The sequence below is a fragment of the Trachymyrmex cornetzi genome, unplaced genomic scaffold, assembly GCF_001594075.2.
Source record: "Trachymyrmex cornetzi isolate Tcor2-1 unplaced genomic scaffold, Tcor1.1 scaffold169, whole genome shotgun sequence".
Classification (NCBI taxonomy): domain Eukaryota; kingdom Metazoa; phylum Arthropoda; class Insecta; order Hymenoptera; family Formicidae; genus Trachymyrmex; species Trachymyrmex cornetzi.
In genome coordinates, this window is record NW_017296298.1 from 220,113 (window position 1) to 233,786 (window position 13,674).

Consider the following 13,674-nt stretch of genomic DNA (forward strand, 5'->3'; position numbering starts at 1 on the left):
TGTGACTTAAGACTCCACGACCATCTACGACTTCTATGTAGAGGACCCTTAAAGGATCTACATAGAAATCGTAGACGGTCGTGGAATCTTAAGTCATAGGAAACCAACCAATCACAATCAAATATAAAGAGAATATTCGATTAGAATTGATCAGTTTCCTATGACTTAAGACTCCACGACCGTCTACGACTTTTATGTAGAGGACCCTTAAGTTTTAAGCCATAAGAAATTGACCATAGTCGATTATTTTTCTCACATTCGACTGTGATTTGTCAATTTCTTACATCTTAAGACTAAAAGCTTAATGTAATAGCTTAGTGTGTGTAGCAAGTTCATAAAAGGAGAGTGGAGCGAATAGTGTTCTCTACTTTGATTAATTCTGCTTTTCAAGTTACTTCCACAAATATGCATAATGTGTATGTATAGGTACATATATACTGTAGTGTATGTGAGACAAATGTGAGTTTAGAGTGCAATCCTGGCTCAGCCAGAGCTTCTCTAAAGGACATTCTATAATACGTTGCAAACACCCGTTGCCAGTTGAAACGTTTGTCGCGACAATCAATTAGAAGCGTTAATGGTATTATTTATGCTTCTGATTGGTTGTCGCGACAAACGTTTCAACTGGCAACGGTTGTTTGCAACGCATTGTAGAATGCCCTTAAGGCCGAAATCAAACTACGCATTAAAGATTGAAATTGAAGATTAAAAGATTGATGTTTGACCAATAAAAATAATAGAAGCTAAAATGCCTTTGTCCTCATAGGTCAAATTTCAATCTTCAATCTCAATCCTCAATGCGTAGTCTGATTCCGACCTAAGACCGGTATTCATAATCTTATATTTAAGACCGTCTTAAATACACTCTTAAGATGTCATGAACCAATCAGATAACTGAATTAGCATCTTAAGACGTTACCCATGCAGCACAGAATTTGCAGCAATATCGCTGCAATATTGCTGCAACTTTTGTGCTGTAGGGGTACTTAAAACAGTCTTAAAATAAGAATGGACTATGGCCGGTATTCATAGTTGGATCTTATATTTAAGACCATCTTAAGTACAGTCTTAAGATGTCATGAACCAATCATTTAGAGCCGCATTAGCGATTTAAGACGTTACTTAAGACGGTCTTAAAATAAGAACCGACTATGAATACCAGCCTATGAATTAATACTCCTAATTCTCTTCGCCTTGACCGTGTTCCGATGCTTTCGATATACATTGCCGGTACTAAAAATTTGTAGAATATACTCAACGTGAATTATAAATGTTCAGTGCTAGCAGTTGTATTATATATCGAAACATGGAGTAAATCTAAATGTAGCGGGATCTGAAACTTACAGAGGTTAAATATTTCACTCGTTACCAAAAGGTTACCTACAAATGACAGATTTTTAGCGTGTAAATTTGCTCCACTCTCCCTTGATTCTCTCTGCTACGAAAACGTTTACCGCGCCACGATCCATGGAGCTCATCCATGGACGCTCACGAACCCTTATTCGTAATACCGTTCGAAAAAACGTGTTATCGTGATACCAGGCGTTGAAAGAAACTGCATAAGTACATATACGCGCGTGACCAACCATTTCACATGTTGTTTGCTCTACGACCCACTTTGGCCACGCTCGGCTAACATCCGACTGTTATCTCCTCCCTCCCCCACACCCCTCGAAGCCGCGGCTGGCACCACCTACCTTCGCGGATAAGGCAGGTCGCGCAAAGTGCCACAGTAGATCGATTAGAACAATATTCATGGTCTATGATTCAAAGAAACGATTACAGATAATTTCTAAAGTTGTCGCTGTTACTTTTTTTTTTGGTAACGGTCGTTATCTTTTTCTGTCTGTAACGATAACTTGGTTACATTTTTATATAGTAACGATTCAGCCGTTACTTTTATTTATATAATAAAAGTATTTATATAAAATAATATTATATAAATACTTTCATTGTAGTATTTAGATTATTATAGTATTAGAGTATATTTATATAATAAATAATCATAAATTTAATAATGTATTATCCAAATATTTATATTAATTAATAATTGCAAATTTATATTCATTGTCGGTAACGTTATTGTTCTTCAATTACTTCCGAGCCCTTGAGGTAAAAATGAGCGCTACAGCGCCGCTATTTTGTATATATAAATATCGATATTTTTTGACTTTTTTCCCAATATTTTATACCGATATTTTATCTTTCTATGTTGACATGCATCAACATTTGAATAGGAATACGGATTGGATTGAAACTCTCATTATTTATCGTACTCATTATATGTTACATTGTAAAAATATAATGTATAATACAATGTAAGATTTAAATCATATAAATGATAAATAATAAATAAAATAAAAGAATTAAATGTGTAACTAAATATGAAATAAAAAATAAAATGTAAATTTATACATATATCTATATTTTCCAATTAATACTGTATATAGAATCTATATTTTTATTACTATCTACATATAGTACTAATTGCAATAAACATAATAGATCGATTAAAAATAATGAATCCGATTGGAAAAATGTTCGAATTTGAGATCAGTCGTCGTATTTTAAAATAATGATATCTAAAATGATATCTACATAAAAAAACCAAAACAGACGACCGAACTCAACAAACAAAGTGACAGAACATTTAACGGGTACATATTTTAGGCGATGTATTTTCAATTAACTAACCGACAAATAAACGTTCTAATAGCTGGAAATGATTTAATTTGATTTCTCATATTCTGTGAAAAAGCATCTATATATACATTTCATTTTTTCATGAATCGTTGATTGGTAACTATTGTATATAACTGTGCACAACATATTTACATCATTCATGTGGGATAATTAATTCAAATATACAGTAATAATTAAAATAAGAAAGAAAGAAATTGAAATTAATGCCGAATGGCTGCTAATTTTAATTATCTTAATATCTATTTAATATCGTAAATGTTTGTTTCTTTCATATGTCATGTTTACTCGCACATTCAACGAAATGAACTGCCAAAATATATTGAAAGGGAAAAACAACAGGAGTCATGACAGATTAAAGCAAATATTTAATTTATTTGTGAATCTGCGCAATCATAAAATATATCCATATAATGATCAACGAGATATAACATCAATAGAGCTCGGCGCTGAACGTGACGAGACAATCAACATGTGGGAAGTGGATTCGTACATAATCACGGATAACCTTGAAGAAAATCACGTGACTTTCTCGCAATTTTTCTCGGGGGCGCACCTTCTTAACCGGGTCTCATCATTTTTCTTCTCGTGATAAGAAGCACGACGCCTTGCTACAGGAAGAAGAGAGAGAAAAAAAAACGATACGTTGCTTTCCCATCATTTATATGTTTAATATATGAAAATAGAATTCACGGTGCGCAACGGGATACGCCAATATCATCGATCGAGTAAAGGGATGAGAAGAAGGCAGGAAGGAATTAAAGAAAATATCACAAAGGATTGCGGATTAAAATAAAACTCAGCTTCACGGAGTGTAATCGCGACGCCACGTTTTGTAACATTTATAATCCGACTACGAGTCATATCACTGTTGGCAGATGCCATATTCGACATGCCCAATTAATCACGACGTACGTTAATCCGGAATGGATGGAGCCCTTAATTTTCTCTAAACGACGAATCTCGTCTCCGACTTCGTCGAGGCTCGCGCTACGTAAAGATCGATCGACGGATTGATTGGTTAATTGCGAGTGAGTTTCGCGAATAACGTCGTGATTGTTATGTCCAATCTATCGAAGCCTGTGATAATTATTTGTAAGGGCCATGGCATCCAAAAAACGTAAACAGTAAAACGTAAATAATAAGGAAATCATCAGGCGCCTTCGAACCAGACAAGGCTGCCAGCCTACTCGCCGAGCGATTGAATGTGATTGATTGGATCTATAAGTAACAACCAATGATGGTGGAAGAATACAGGTGAAATAACGCATAACAATTCAGAGCAATCGGTTGGCAAATCAAATTCTGTCCTAAATAGCGCGATATTCAAGTACATACAATGTTAATCAATGTATGATTAGTGTTTAAAAGCATAAATTTTGTTATATTGCTTTTTGCATTCTTAGGACAGATCCTGATTGGCTATAATTAAATTGGCTACTGCATCCCTCAAATTATTTCACCTTCGTCCACCATCAATCATGTTTATTTGCTCGGCGAGCAGGCTAATCGCTTTGTTGACTCGAACGCGCACGTCCAATATGCTGGATTTGCCACTGTTTACGTTTTACAAGTTTTTTTGTGTGCTACGGTCCTAAGACAATTTTCTTCCACAATTGATTCCTAAAATCTTACGCAAATTACTACGTAATTCTTCAGGTGATTCAGCCCACGCTGGCTCGATGTATACGTGAAACATACACGTTATTCGCAGAACACGCACGTATATCTGTTTTTACTTTGTGTGCGGAGCCGCACCCACTTTCGAAGAAGGGAAGCGAACAGATCGGTATAATGACTGCTAATTATGCATATTTGCATTCCATGAGTAAGACAAATCAAGAATCTCACGCGAAATGAAAGAGTTGGACAGAATAACAACTGATGTTAGTGTGTGTGTTAAATCGAAGCGAATATACAAGATCTTCAAAAAGTCCGGAAACGCTAAATATAACGAAAACAAAGCATTTTTCACTATTGGTGACCTTGGACTCCACCCAGGATCAAACGGATGTGATCAGTAAATAGACCTTTTTAAACCTTACAACTTCGGTTTGAAACATTTTTCTGAAAAATGTTTTGTTTTCGACATATTTTAGCATTTCCGGACTTTTTGAAGACCCTGTATATAAAAATGAACTGTCTTACAAGGAATATCATAAATAAATTGTCTGTAAGAAAATGCGACAGAGAGTACGATCAATGCTACAAACGCTTTGAAACATTCCTTGATTCAATTTGTAAAATTCTCCTGATCAATCAAATACTTCAAAGCATTTGTAGTGAAACTTTGACCCAGAGAGGAATTTATCTTTATACGTCTTTTTTGCATTGTGAGGCAAATGATATAGTGCGGGCGCGGCCCGATCTACTAAAGTCATTAGATTTATAAAGTACCGCAAACTCTACCATTTTGAAGCAAAGGCGCGACCATTGCAAACTTATGTATTTGTAAAGCCGTAAATTAATTTTTTTATTTGTTATCAGTTTATTTATGAACAAAGAAATATCCGCCTGCTTAATTTATGTATTCTTTGGTTTAATACGGCTTTATTTGTTGTTGAGATTTCAGTGCAAGAAAAGTACATGTAAGTACAATTCAATTTCAGAAGATGAAACACATTAACACATGTGACGATCGAAAGAGAAAGTAAATGTTATAAGAGCTGAACGTTTAATTTGACAAAAAATGTATGGCAAAATTTTGCACAAATTAAGGTAGCTGCACTTAATGTATAGATGAAATAATATGTTACGTACATTATCCGCCATTTTTACGCAAAAATGCTTCAAAAGTGGATTACGCGTTGCGATACTTTATAAATCTGTGACTTTACAATCTACATCTCAACAACATTTGTACACGGCGAATCGCAACTCGGCGATTCATCTTCGCGTATTCGAACTATGATCGAGCTACGACATTGGCCGTGTGTTCCTACGACTCGGCCGTGCATAAATACATGTATATGCATATAATACATATATGATATATTATATATACATATACATATATATATATAATTAGATTGGTAAATCACGACGCGAAACAGGGCTACTTCGCGCCCGTGTGTACTATGCGCATCTCCGCGCTGTGTTGTACGATATTAATTATTTAATCTGAGATTGTTAAGATATACGATTCTATATCGACTCTCTTTTCTCCTCTTTTCCCTTCTAGCACGGTCCATACTCGTCAAGGCGGGCTTTAGCAGCCGACCTGGTGCAACATCGACGCAAGTCGGAACACGCGCATCCAGGCGAACATGCCGGTGGATGGTGAACGGCAGACGGGAGCCCGTGTCGATGATGACGTTGATGAGGCCTTGCGTTGCTCCTGCGTACTGGACGCCGACGTTCGGCTGAGGGTAGCATCCATAGATGCGCCGTCGCTGCCCTCCGACTTTCGCTGCTTCTGGTGCTGCTGCTGTTGCGGCGAATACTTCATATCTGCGATTACGCGAGAGGTAAGGTGAATACCGCGAGAAGAATTAAAGCTCATCTACGCGACAAGGCGTAAAGGCCATAGCACACAGATTTAAGCAGTAAGTGAAAGATATAACAAACTATAGAAATCGAAGCCTTAAACGGTCTAGTTTAAGGCTTGTATGATTCTGTTATGTGAATTTATATACTACGTATGTAGTCCCACAGAAACGCGCGCCGAAAAATTTTCGGTCTTGAAACGCTAACTCTACTAAACTACCGCAGTAATATCACGAGTTAAATTGACTAGCAATTTAACAAATTTTTTATGCTTATTCGCATCTTCGAAACGATCTTAATAATGATGAATAACATATTGAAAATATAAAAAAGCCCATCAGAGCCACATCGAATGTACATTCGGATGCACAGAAAACTCTTTATTTTTTCGTGTGAATGTAACTAAACGAATAAAATAAACGTTTCAACTCTTCAATTCGGGTCCTTATTAATATAAAATATAAATATAATTTTTCCGTTTTTCGTTTTTCTTTTGGACGACTACATAGCAAATCTGACAATCTGATGAGCGATGTGTTTCTACTTATTGACACAATGTATATGACTTCGGTTTTACTTTATGTAAGTTTTTATATTATTATTGTATAAGTTAATATTTTTGATAATCATTTAGCTATTCATTACATAGCTAATTTGGCATTTGGATAAAGAACGAGCTAAATTGTCGGGAATTACCATCTTGGAATTTGCGTTACTTATGTAATTTCGATTTAAAATATATTTATATAAAATATATTTATATTGATAAGGACCCGAATTGAAGGGTTGAAACGTTTATTTTTATTCGTTTTGTTACATTCACACGAAAATAAAGAGTTTTCTGTGCATCCGAACAGTCGATGTGGCTCTGATGGGCTTTTTTATATTTTTCACTGATAGATTCTTTTGAACCTCATTTTATATATTTATTTAAGCAGTAAGGAAATAAACGTGTTGGATTGGCAACTGCTTACATTATACTTTGTAGTCTTACGGTCTTTACTGTGATTGACCAATTCACTTATTGCTTACGTTTTAAAGCTTAAGTCTTTCTGTGTACCATGGTCTTAAGACGGCATAAGAGCGCAAGCACAGGCGTAAAGGAAATAAATTAATTTCATTTTCAACACCTACGCCAGCTATTTTTGCTGATTTTTCATGGTTACACACAGTTTAGATCGCTCATCGCCGATTTTCCTCTATTAAATGAATGTAAATGTTGAAAACATGGATGAGAAAAGTTATTATAATGATAAGGACGAAGGTAATGAATCACAGACTTTTATATGTATACATTAGACTACTGACTCGTCCTTTTAACGTCCGTATTCATAGTCAGGCCTTATATTTAAGGCTTCCTTAAATTTATCTTCAGATGCTCTGCACGGTGTATACAAGAAAGTAGGACATTAAACTCAAAAGTATACAAATAATATATCGTAATATCTCAGTAAAATTACTGCAATATTACATTATAATATTTTACAATGTAATATCTCAATAATATTTTCGTAATATTACATTGCAAGTTGTAATATTACTGCAATATTGTAATACCATTGCAATATTATAATATCACTGCAATATTACATACTTCGATATTATATACTGTGTGAGAAATTCCTATTTAACAAGTTGTACAAGCTTCGTCTTCATATTTTTCTGAATCATTATTCAATGAGAAATGACAATGAAATCGATGCCGAATCGACATCGAATTTGACGATTTCGACGTCGATTTGATGTCGATTCCATTGTCATTTCTCACTGGGTAGGTTGATCGTCGTTTTGCATAAAATCTAGTCTAAGTGATAACATTAAGTACAAATTATTTTTGCGATGCTAGCTGTGAATATGTATACAGTCGTTTACTAAAACATTGTAACACTTTTTCTCGATAGCTTTCGGAATAGAGGAAAGTCGCCGATACTGACATAGGTCTCCTAAAGTGACACCCCCTTATTTTTCGAAAACTAACTATTGCACTTTATTAACACTAATAAAATCATGATCTGTTTAGCTAATTAAAGAAATACAAACTCCTAATTCGTAGGTTTGTGGCTTGTTTCAATATCAAATCAGCTAAAAACGAATTCTACGAATGCGAAAATAAAATTCTTACGATCTTCTTTTGCAAATTGTGAGGTTTAAATATTAGTGACTATATTATTGATAATATTAAGTCATTTTAAATACTTGTATAGTTTCCGAAATAAGTTTTATTTATATTATTTTTTTCTCTTAGTCTTTTCATAATACCATTTTTAATTTAAAATTGGGGTGCAGCGTAAACCGACACACCTGTCCGTAAAACAAACCATGAGCTAACTTAATCTTTATAATGTTGCTTTATAGTGTCAAATAAGTCTGTTGGAGCTGAAGGCAATCGTGCATATATGGAACAACTCTAGAAAAACTATCGCGTTACATATTTGCATCTTGCAGAACAGCATAAAGTAAATATGCATATAATTCAATAAAAATGTTTTATAACGAAGTAAAATGATTCTGAAAAATCTTATATACATTCACTTATAGGTATTTTATACAGATAATTCTCCTGTAAAAGAAAAAGAATAGGAATACGTAGCATTACTGCCTACTGTGTCAGTTTTGGAGCCCATTTTGTCAGACGCTCATTTTTGCATAACTTACGAAAAACTTAATTATTGCAAAATTGCAAACAGTATTATAAAAATTGCTTATACTATGTGATAGAAGACACTTTTTACTTTGTATTTATGTTTTTGAAGTTGTATTTTTACCTTTTGTTTAAGAAATATTGTCTAAAAACAAAGTGGTGTGTCGGTATCGGTGACCTTCCTCTACAGCCTCATCGAGCGATTGGTTTTTATTTATGAATTTAACCATTTACGTTCTCAACCGCTCTACGAGCAAGGGTGAGTTCGGAAAAAAAGTGTTGCAATCTTTTAGTAAACGACTGTACATCACTGTAAGTTTTATGTGTGAATATATACGTGTGTCGATAAATTCCATGCCCTAAATTTTGTCTCGAAATCATCCTTAGATATTCATGTGCTACTTCACTAAATAGGTTCTACTTCGTACATGTGAATAATAAAAGTTACAAACCATTGGCGAAAGTAAAATATAAATCGGTGAATGGTTATATCTGCGTATATAAGCGTGAGAATGTCGTCGAATACGCGTATAGAATACGAGATCATTAGATAGACCTTGTTGCTAATTACCGTATTTTATAAAAATAGAAATTGTTTCATATCCACAATGGCGATGTACCACGTTAACATGAACGTGTGGTGGCGAGATTTCTAAAATTATAGATATACATTATTTAATTATATTTCCTGATTTCGTTTTAGAATTAAAGAAAAAGAGAAGGAACGGAGGAAGCATAGAAAGAAGAGGAACAGAAACATATAAAAAAGGAAAATAAAAAAGCAGAAGAAATAGATTTTTTTCCTTCTTGAGTTTTATCCCAGTATCTTAATAACTTAACAATTACTAAATGTAATTGTCTTGGATATCGATACGATTCTGACAGTTCTGAGAATAGAATTTATTCGAAACAATCTCCATAAGGGAAAGAGAAAGGTTTTTTGAAACACGATATCGCTTGAAGAGTCCAATCGCGCTTCGAATCGTCCATTCTGGTTGGCACACTATTATATTACGATGTCTTGCTGTTACATTAATTCACAGCGAACTAGTTTTCCCTCGTGAATTATTGATTAATTTAATGTAACTGATAAATCCATCACGATCATAGTCGTAATTATTCAAGCAACTCGGAAATCTGAAACGTATAGGAAACCAAAACTTTTTCTAGATATTTAGAAAGTATCAGAACTCATCAGACATATCTCAGATGTACAGTGTTATGTTGTTCACAAATACGATAAACACTGTTAAAAAAGGAAAATAATCAAAGCAAAAGTTCTCAATGATCATCAAAATCGTTAACTTTAACAAAATGGATTATAGTCGTCGATGATAATTATCGTCGTTCTTACATTTCACTACGATGGCTTCAGCAGAAGAATAAATATGACATGTCACTGAATATGAAATTCACGTTGAATCGATCTGTTAACGTAGAGCGCAATATCGAGACAATTGTAACTTGACTTAATGACGGATATTCATTCTCGATATTACGAAGCGATAACGTTACAATAATTATATAATAAAAAAATATGTCGATGAATGACATGTTTTCAGTTTTATACCACACGAAAAATATCCCTTGCGAAACGACTGCTAAATTAATTCTTTCTATCTATCACAATTATCCTAATAACACAGAAGAACCCGAAGGGACGTTCCAAAGAACATTCAGAGGATATCCCTATGTCCTAAGAACGTTCGTTAGAACGTCCCTTGAATAATGTGTGCTGTCAGGATACCTCTCACAGTTGTAGATTCGATTTTAGGATTAAACAGTTCTCCAGGTTATCAGAGACCAATTCAGAGATCAATCCGAAGATCAATTTATTTTTTGTATCGCACTCAAATCACTCACCTGATGGATTCGTGTTTGATCGTTACAGCTCGTTTGCCGAGCGAAAATGTTCGAGCACTTCAATTAGGTTGGCTCCCTGGTTGGTGAACACGCGGGTAATTAAACCGTACAGTGGTCCAGTGCGTGGCGTATAGCGTTCTGCGGATCACGGCGACGACTCGACGAGATGCATCGAAATCGAGGGACAGGACATGGAAAGACAGGAGGAAAGAGGAGAGGAGAAAGAGGTGAGGATCTCTTCCCCGTTGCGCACCTCCACGTTGACACAATCGTTGGTAAAACGGAGGTGAAAGTAGTGGGGTGCTCGTCTTGGGGGTTGCGCACTCCACAGCGCCGGCGCTGCATCGACCCATCGGTCGGTGGTTACCCGATGTACGAAAAAGACCAGAACTACCATTGCCGTATATCAAAGCGCACGTTCTGTATACCACATATATTACCTCCTTCCTCATACTTTTATTTACAATTTTCGAAATTCATCCTAGTTCTGCAAACGTTCACTAGTTCACCTTCCCAGACACACAAGCACAGAATATTTATGATAAATATCTATTAATATTCATTTTTTTTTAATATTATATATAAATATTTCGTACACATTTTATATAAAACTTTATTCGAAACACTAAAATATTAAAATATAGACTAAATACTTTATGTAATCTTTACAATAAATATAAATATTCTAATAAGTATTTTTTACTTGGATTATAATGTCTCATTAAGTATTTTCATAGCATTTGCTATAACATTTACAATAAATATTTCATAATATTTATAATAAATGTTTATCTGTGCAATCTAAGATCATAAAAATATTTACAAAATATTTAAAATAAATCTTACGAAGATTTATAAATATTTTGGAAATATTTTATAAATATTGTGTACTGTCTTGGTTATTGAAAACACAGAAATTCGTTTACAACTTTTATTGTACTATTGATTTATGTACCAATTTAATTTATTCGCTTCAAAAAAGATCCTTGTACCGCCACGCAAAATTACGTCTTTTGTTTATTTAGGACAATCAAATACATCTTGAATCAGGTCAGATCTTACAAACTCGCAAGGATATTTCAGAAAACGAGAACATGTTTTCACGGAGTTTCATATTTTTAATTTCATATTTATTCTCATAATTATGTAGTTTTACGATTACAAGGAAATTTAATGTAATTTTTGCAAAGTCATTTTTAAAATCGTGTGATTAAACGAAGATCATAAAACTCCATCGTTTTCTCATTATGCCTTTATTTGCCTTGCGAGCAATTATCTTTTGTTTGTACACTTATAATTAGTCAGATATATCTGTCCTGCCTGACTCAGACTGCGTAAAGCATAATCGCACGACAAATTCATTCAAGGTGTTTTCTATTTTACGCATAATGCAGATATCATTTTATCCTTGTTGTTTACTGAATGTTAAATAGCATGCGCATCATGCGTAAAACGGAACGGATGCACTTTCAGATAATCCTTAGATCAGCTATTTTACTTATCGACAAAATTTTAGGCACTTTGAATACTTACTATAAAAAACATTTCATTTTTTTCCATTATCTTAACGGGAAACGTGCGAGCAGTAATGGATTTAAATAGAGACCACAAATCTCGTGCCTTATAGGAGACATCCTCTAAGGCCGGAATCGAACTATGCATTGAAAATTGAGATTGTAGATTAAAGATTGAAATTTCATTAATGAGGACAAAGAAATTTTGCTCCTTTTGTTCTGATTGATCAAACTTTAATCTTTCAATCTTCAATCTCATTCTTCAATGCGTAGTCTGATTCCGGTCTAAGGCTGGAATTAGACTACACATTAAAGATTGAGATTTAAGATTGAAAGATTGAAATTTAACCAATCAAAACAATAGAAGCTAAAATTCTTTTGTCCATATTGGTCATTTAAATCTTCAATCTTTAATTTCAATTTTCAATGCGTAGTCTGATTCCGGCCTATCCTTCTAAAGGCGAACCACATAAATTGTATCCAAATATTAGATCTGTTCTTTTTAGCTGAAGTTTTTCTTCCTTTTCTCTCCACGTTGGAGAGAGAAAGAGAAAAGATGAACCGTGCAAGAAGTTCATCTAAAAAGAACAGGCCTATTGAAGCCATCTTAAAGATTTGTCACAGTATTCCATTAACGAACTGTTCGGATGAACGTTCATTTCCGTTTAAGAGAGTAAAAACTTACCTACGAACAAATATACATCAAGAGAGATTAAACGGTTTCGCTGCATTAGCGATTCACGGAATTGTTAAAAAAATTGAATTGCGAGGAGATAATCAATGAATTTGCAACAGTAAATACAAGAAAATGTGAAGGCTATCCAAAATAAAGTCGTCTAACAAAATAAACAAGACTACTTTCTAACGATTTAACAAATAATTATTGCCTAATTACATATGCCATGTATTGTTATAATTTGTAAAAGTCAATAAATAGTAAGGCCCGGTTCCTCACAAATGTAACTTTAATTGTAATCTTAGTTCAAGTAACTCTTCATGCTTTTGGAAGAAAATTAGGAGTAAGGTGAGCTTTTTTTTTAGTTGCTCGTTCATCTGAAAGAAGTGCCAATTGTATGAGAGAGCGCTACAAATTACAAGGGCGCCAAAATTCGTAAATCCGCCACTGCGTGAAAGCAATTAAAATTAAGCATGGTTGCGCGCTTTACACAAAGATATCCACTCTGATCGCGCGCGCGCGATACCCATATTTATTCTTAGACTTTTTCCAATATATGAAAAGGCACAAATGCCATAAACAGGGTTGGGTAGTGCTAAATTAAAAAGTTAAAAGTTCAGTTAAAAAGTTAAAAAGTTAATTAATTTTAACTTAACTTAGTTACATTTTACACTCCTAACTTTTTAACTTTATTTAGTTACATTTTATCGGTAACTAATAACTTTTTATTAATTTTTTTAAAGTTAAGTGTTAGACACAATACGAGCCACACGTAACCAACGATACGAATTCCG

General features: G+C 34.1%; 2 protein-coding genes across 2 annotated transcripts in view; both read right to left on the reverse strand.

Annotated features, from left to right (window-relative positions):
* The window catches only part of LOC108759134 (rap1 GTPase-activating protein 1), a 137,270-nt gene that overhangs the window by 122,017 nt on the left and 1,579 nt on the right, over window positions 1–13,674 (reverse strand). The window lies entirely within an intron of this gene.
* On the reverse strand, window positions 5,866–11,086 carry LOC108759136 (uncharacterized). Its single transcript, XM_018504442.1, has 2 exons — window positions 10,691–11,086; window positions 5,866–6,150 (listed from the first exon to the last, which is right to left on the reverse strand). Exon 2 carries the CDS (start codon window positions 6,146–6,148, stop codon window positions 5,909–5,911), a length of 240 nt encoding a protein of 79 aa, XP_018359944.1. The 5' UTR covers window positions 6,149–6,150; window positions 10,691–11,086; the 3' UTR covers window positions 5,866–5,908.

Coding starts and splice junctions, on each gene's coding strand:
- LOC108759136 (XM_018504442.1), bottom strand. CDS start 6,148: ATGAAGTATTCGCCGCAACAGCAGCAGCACCAGAAGCAGCGAAAGTCG.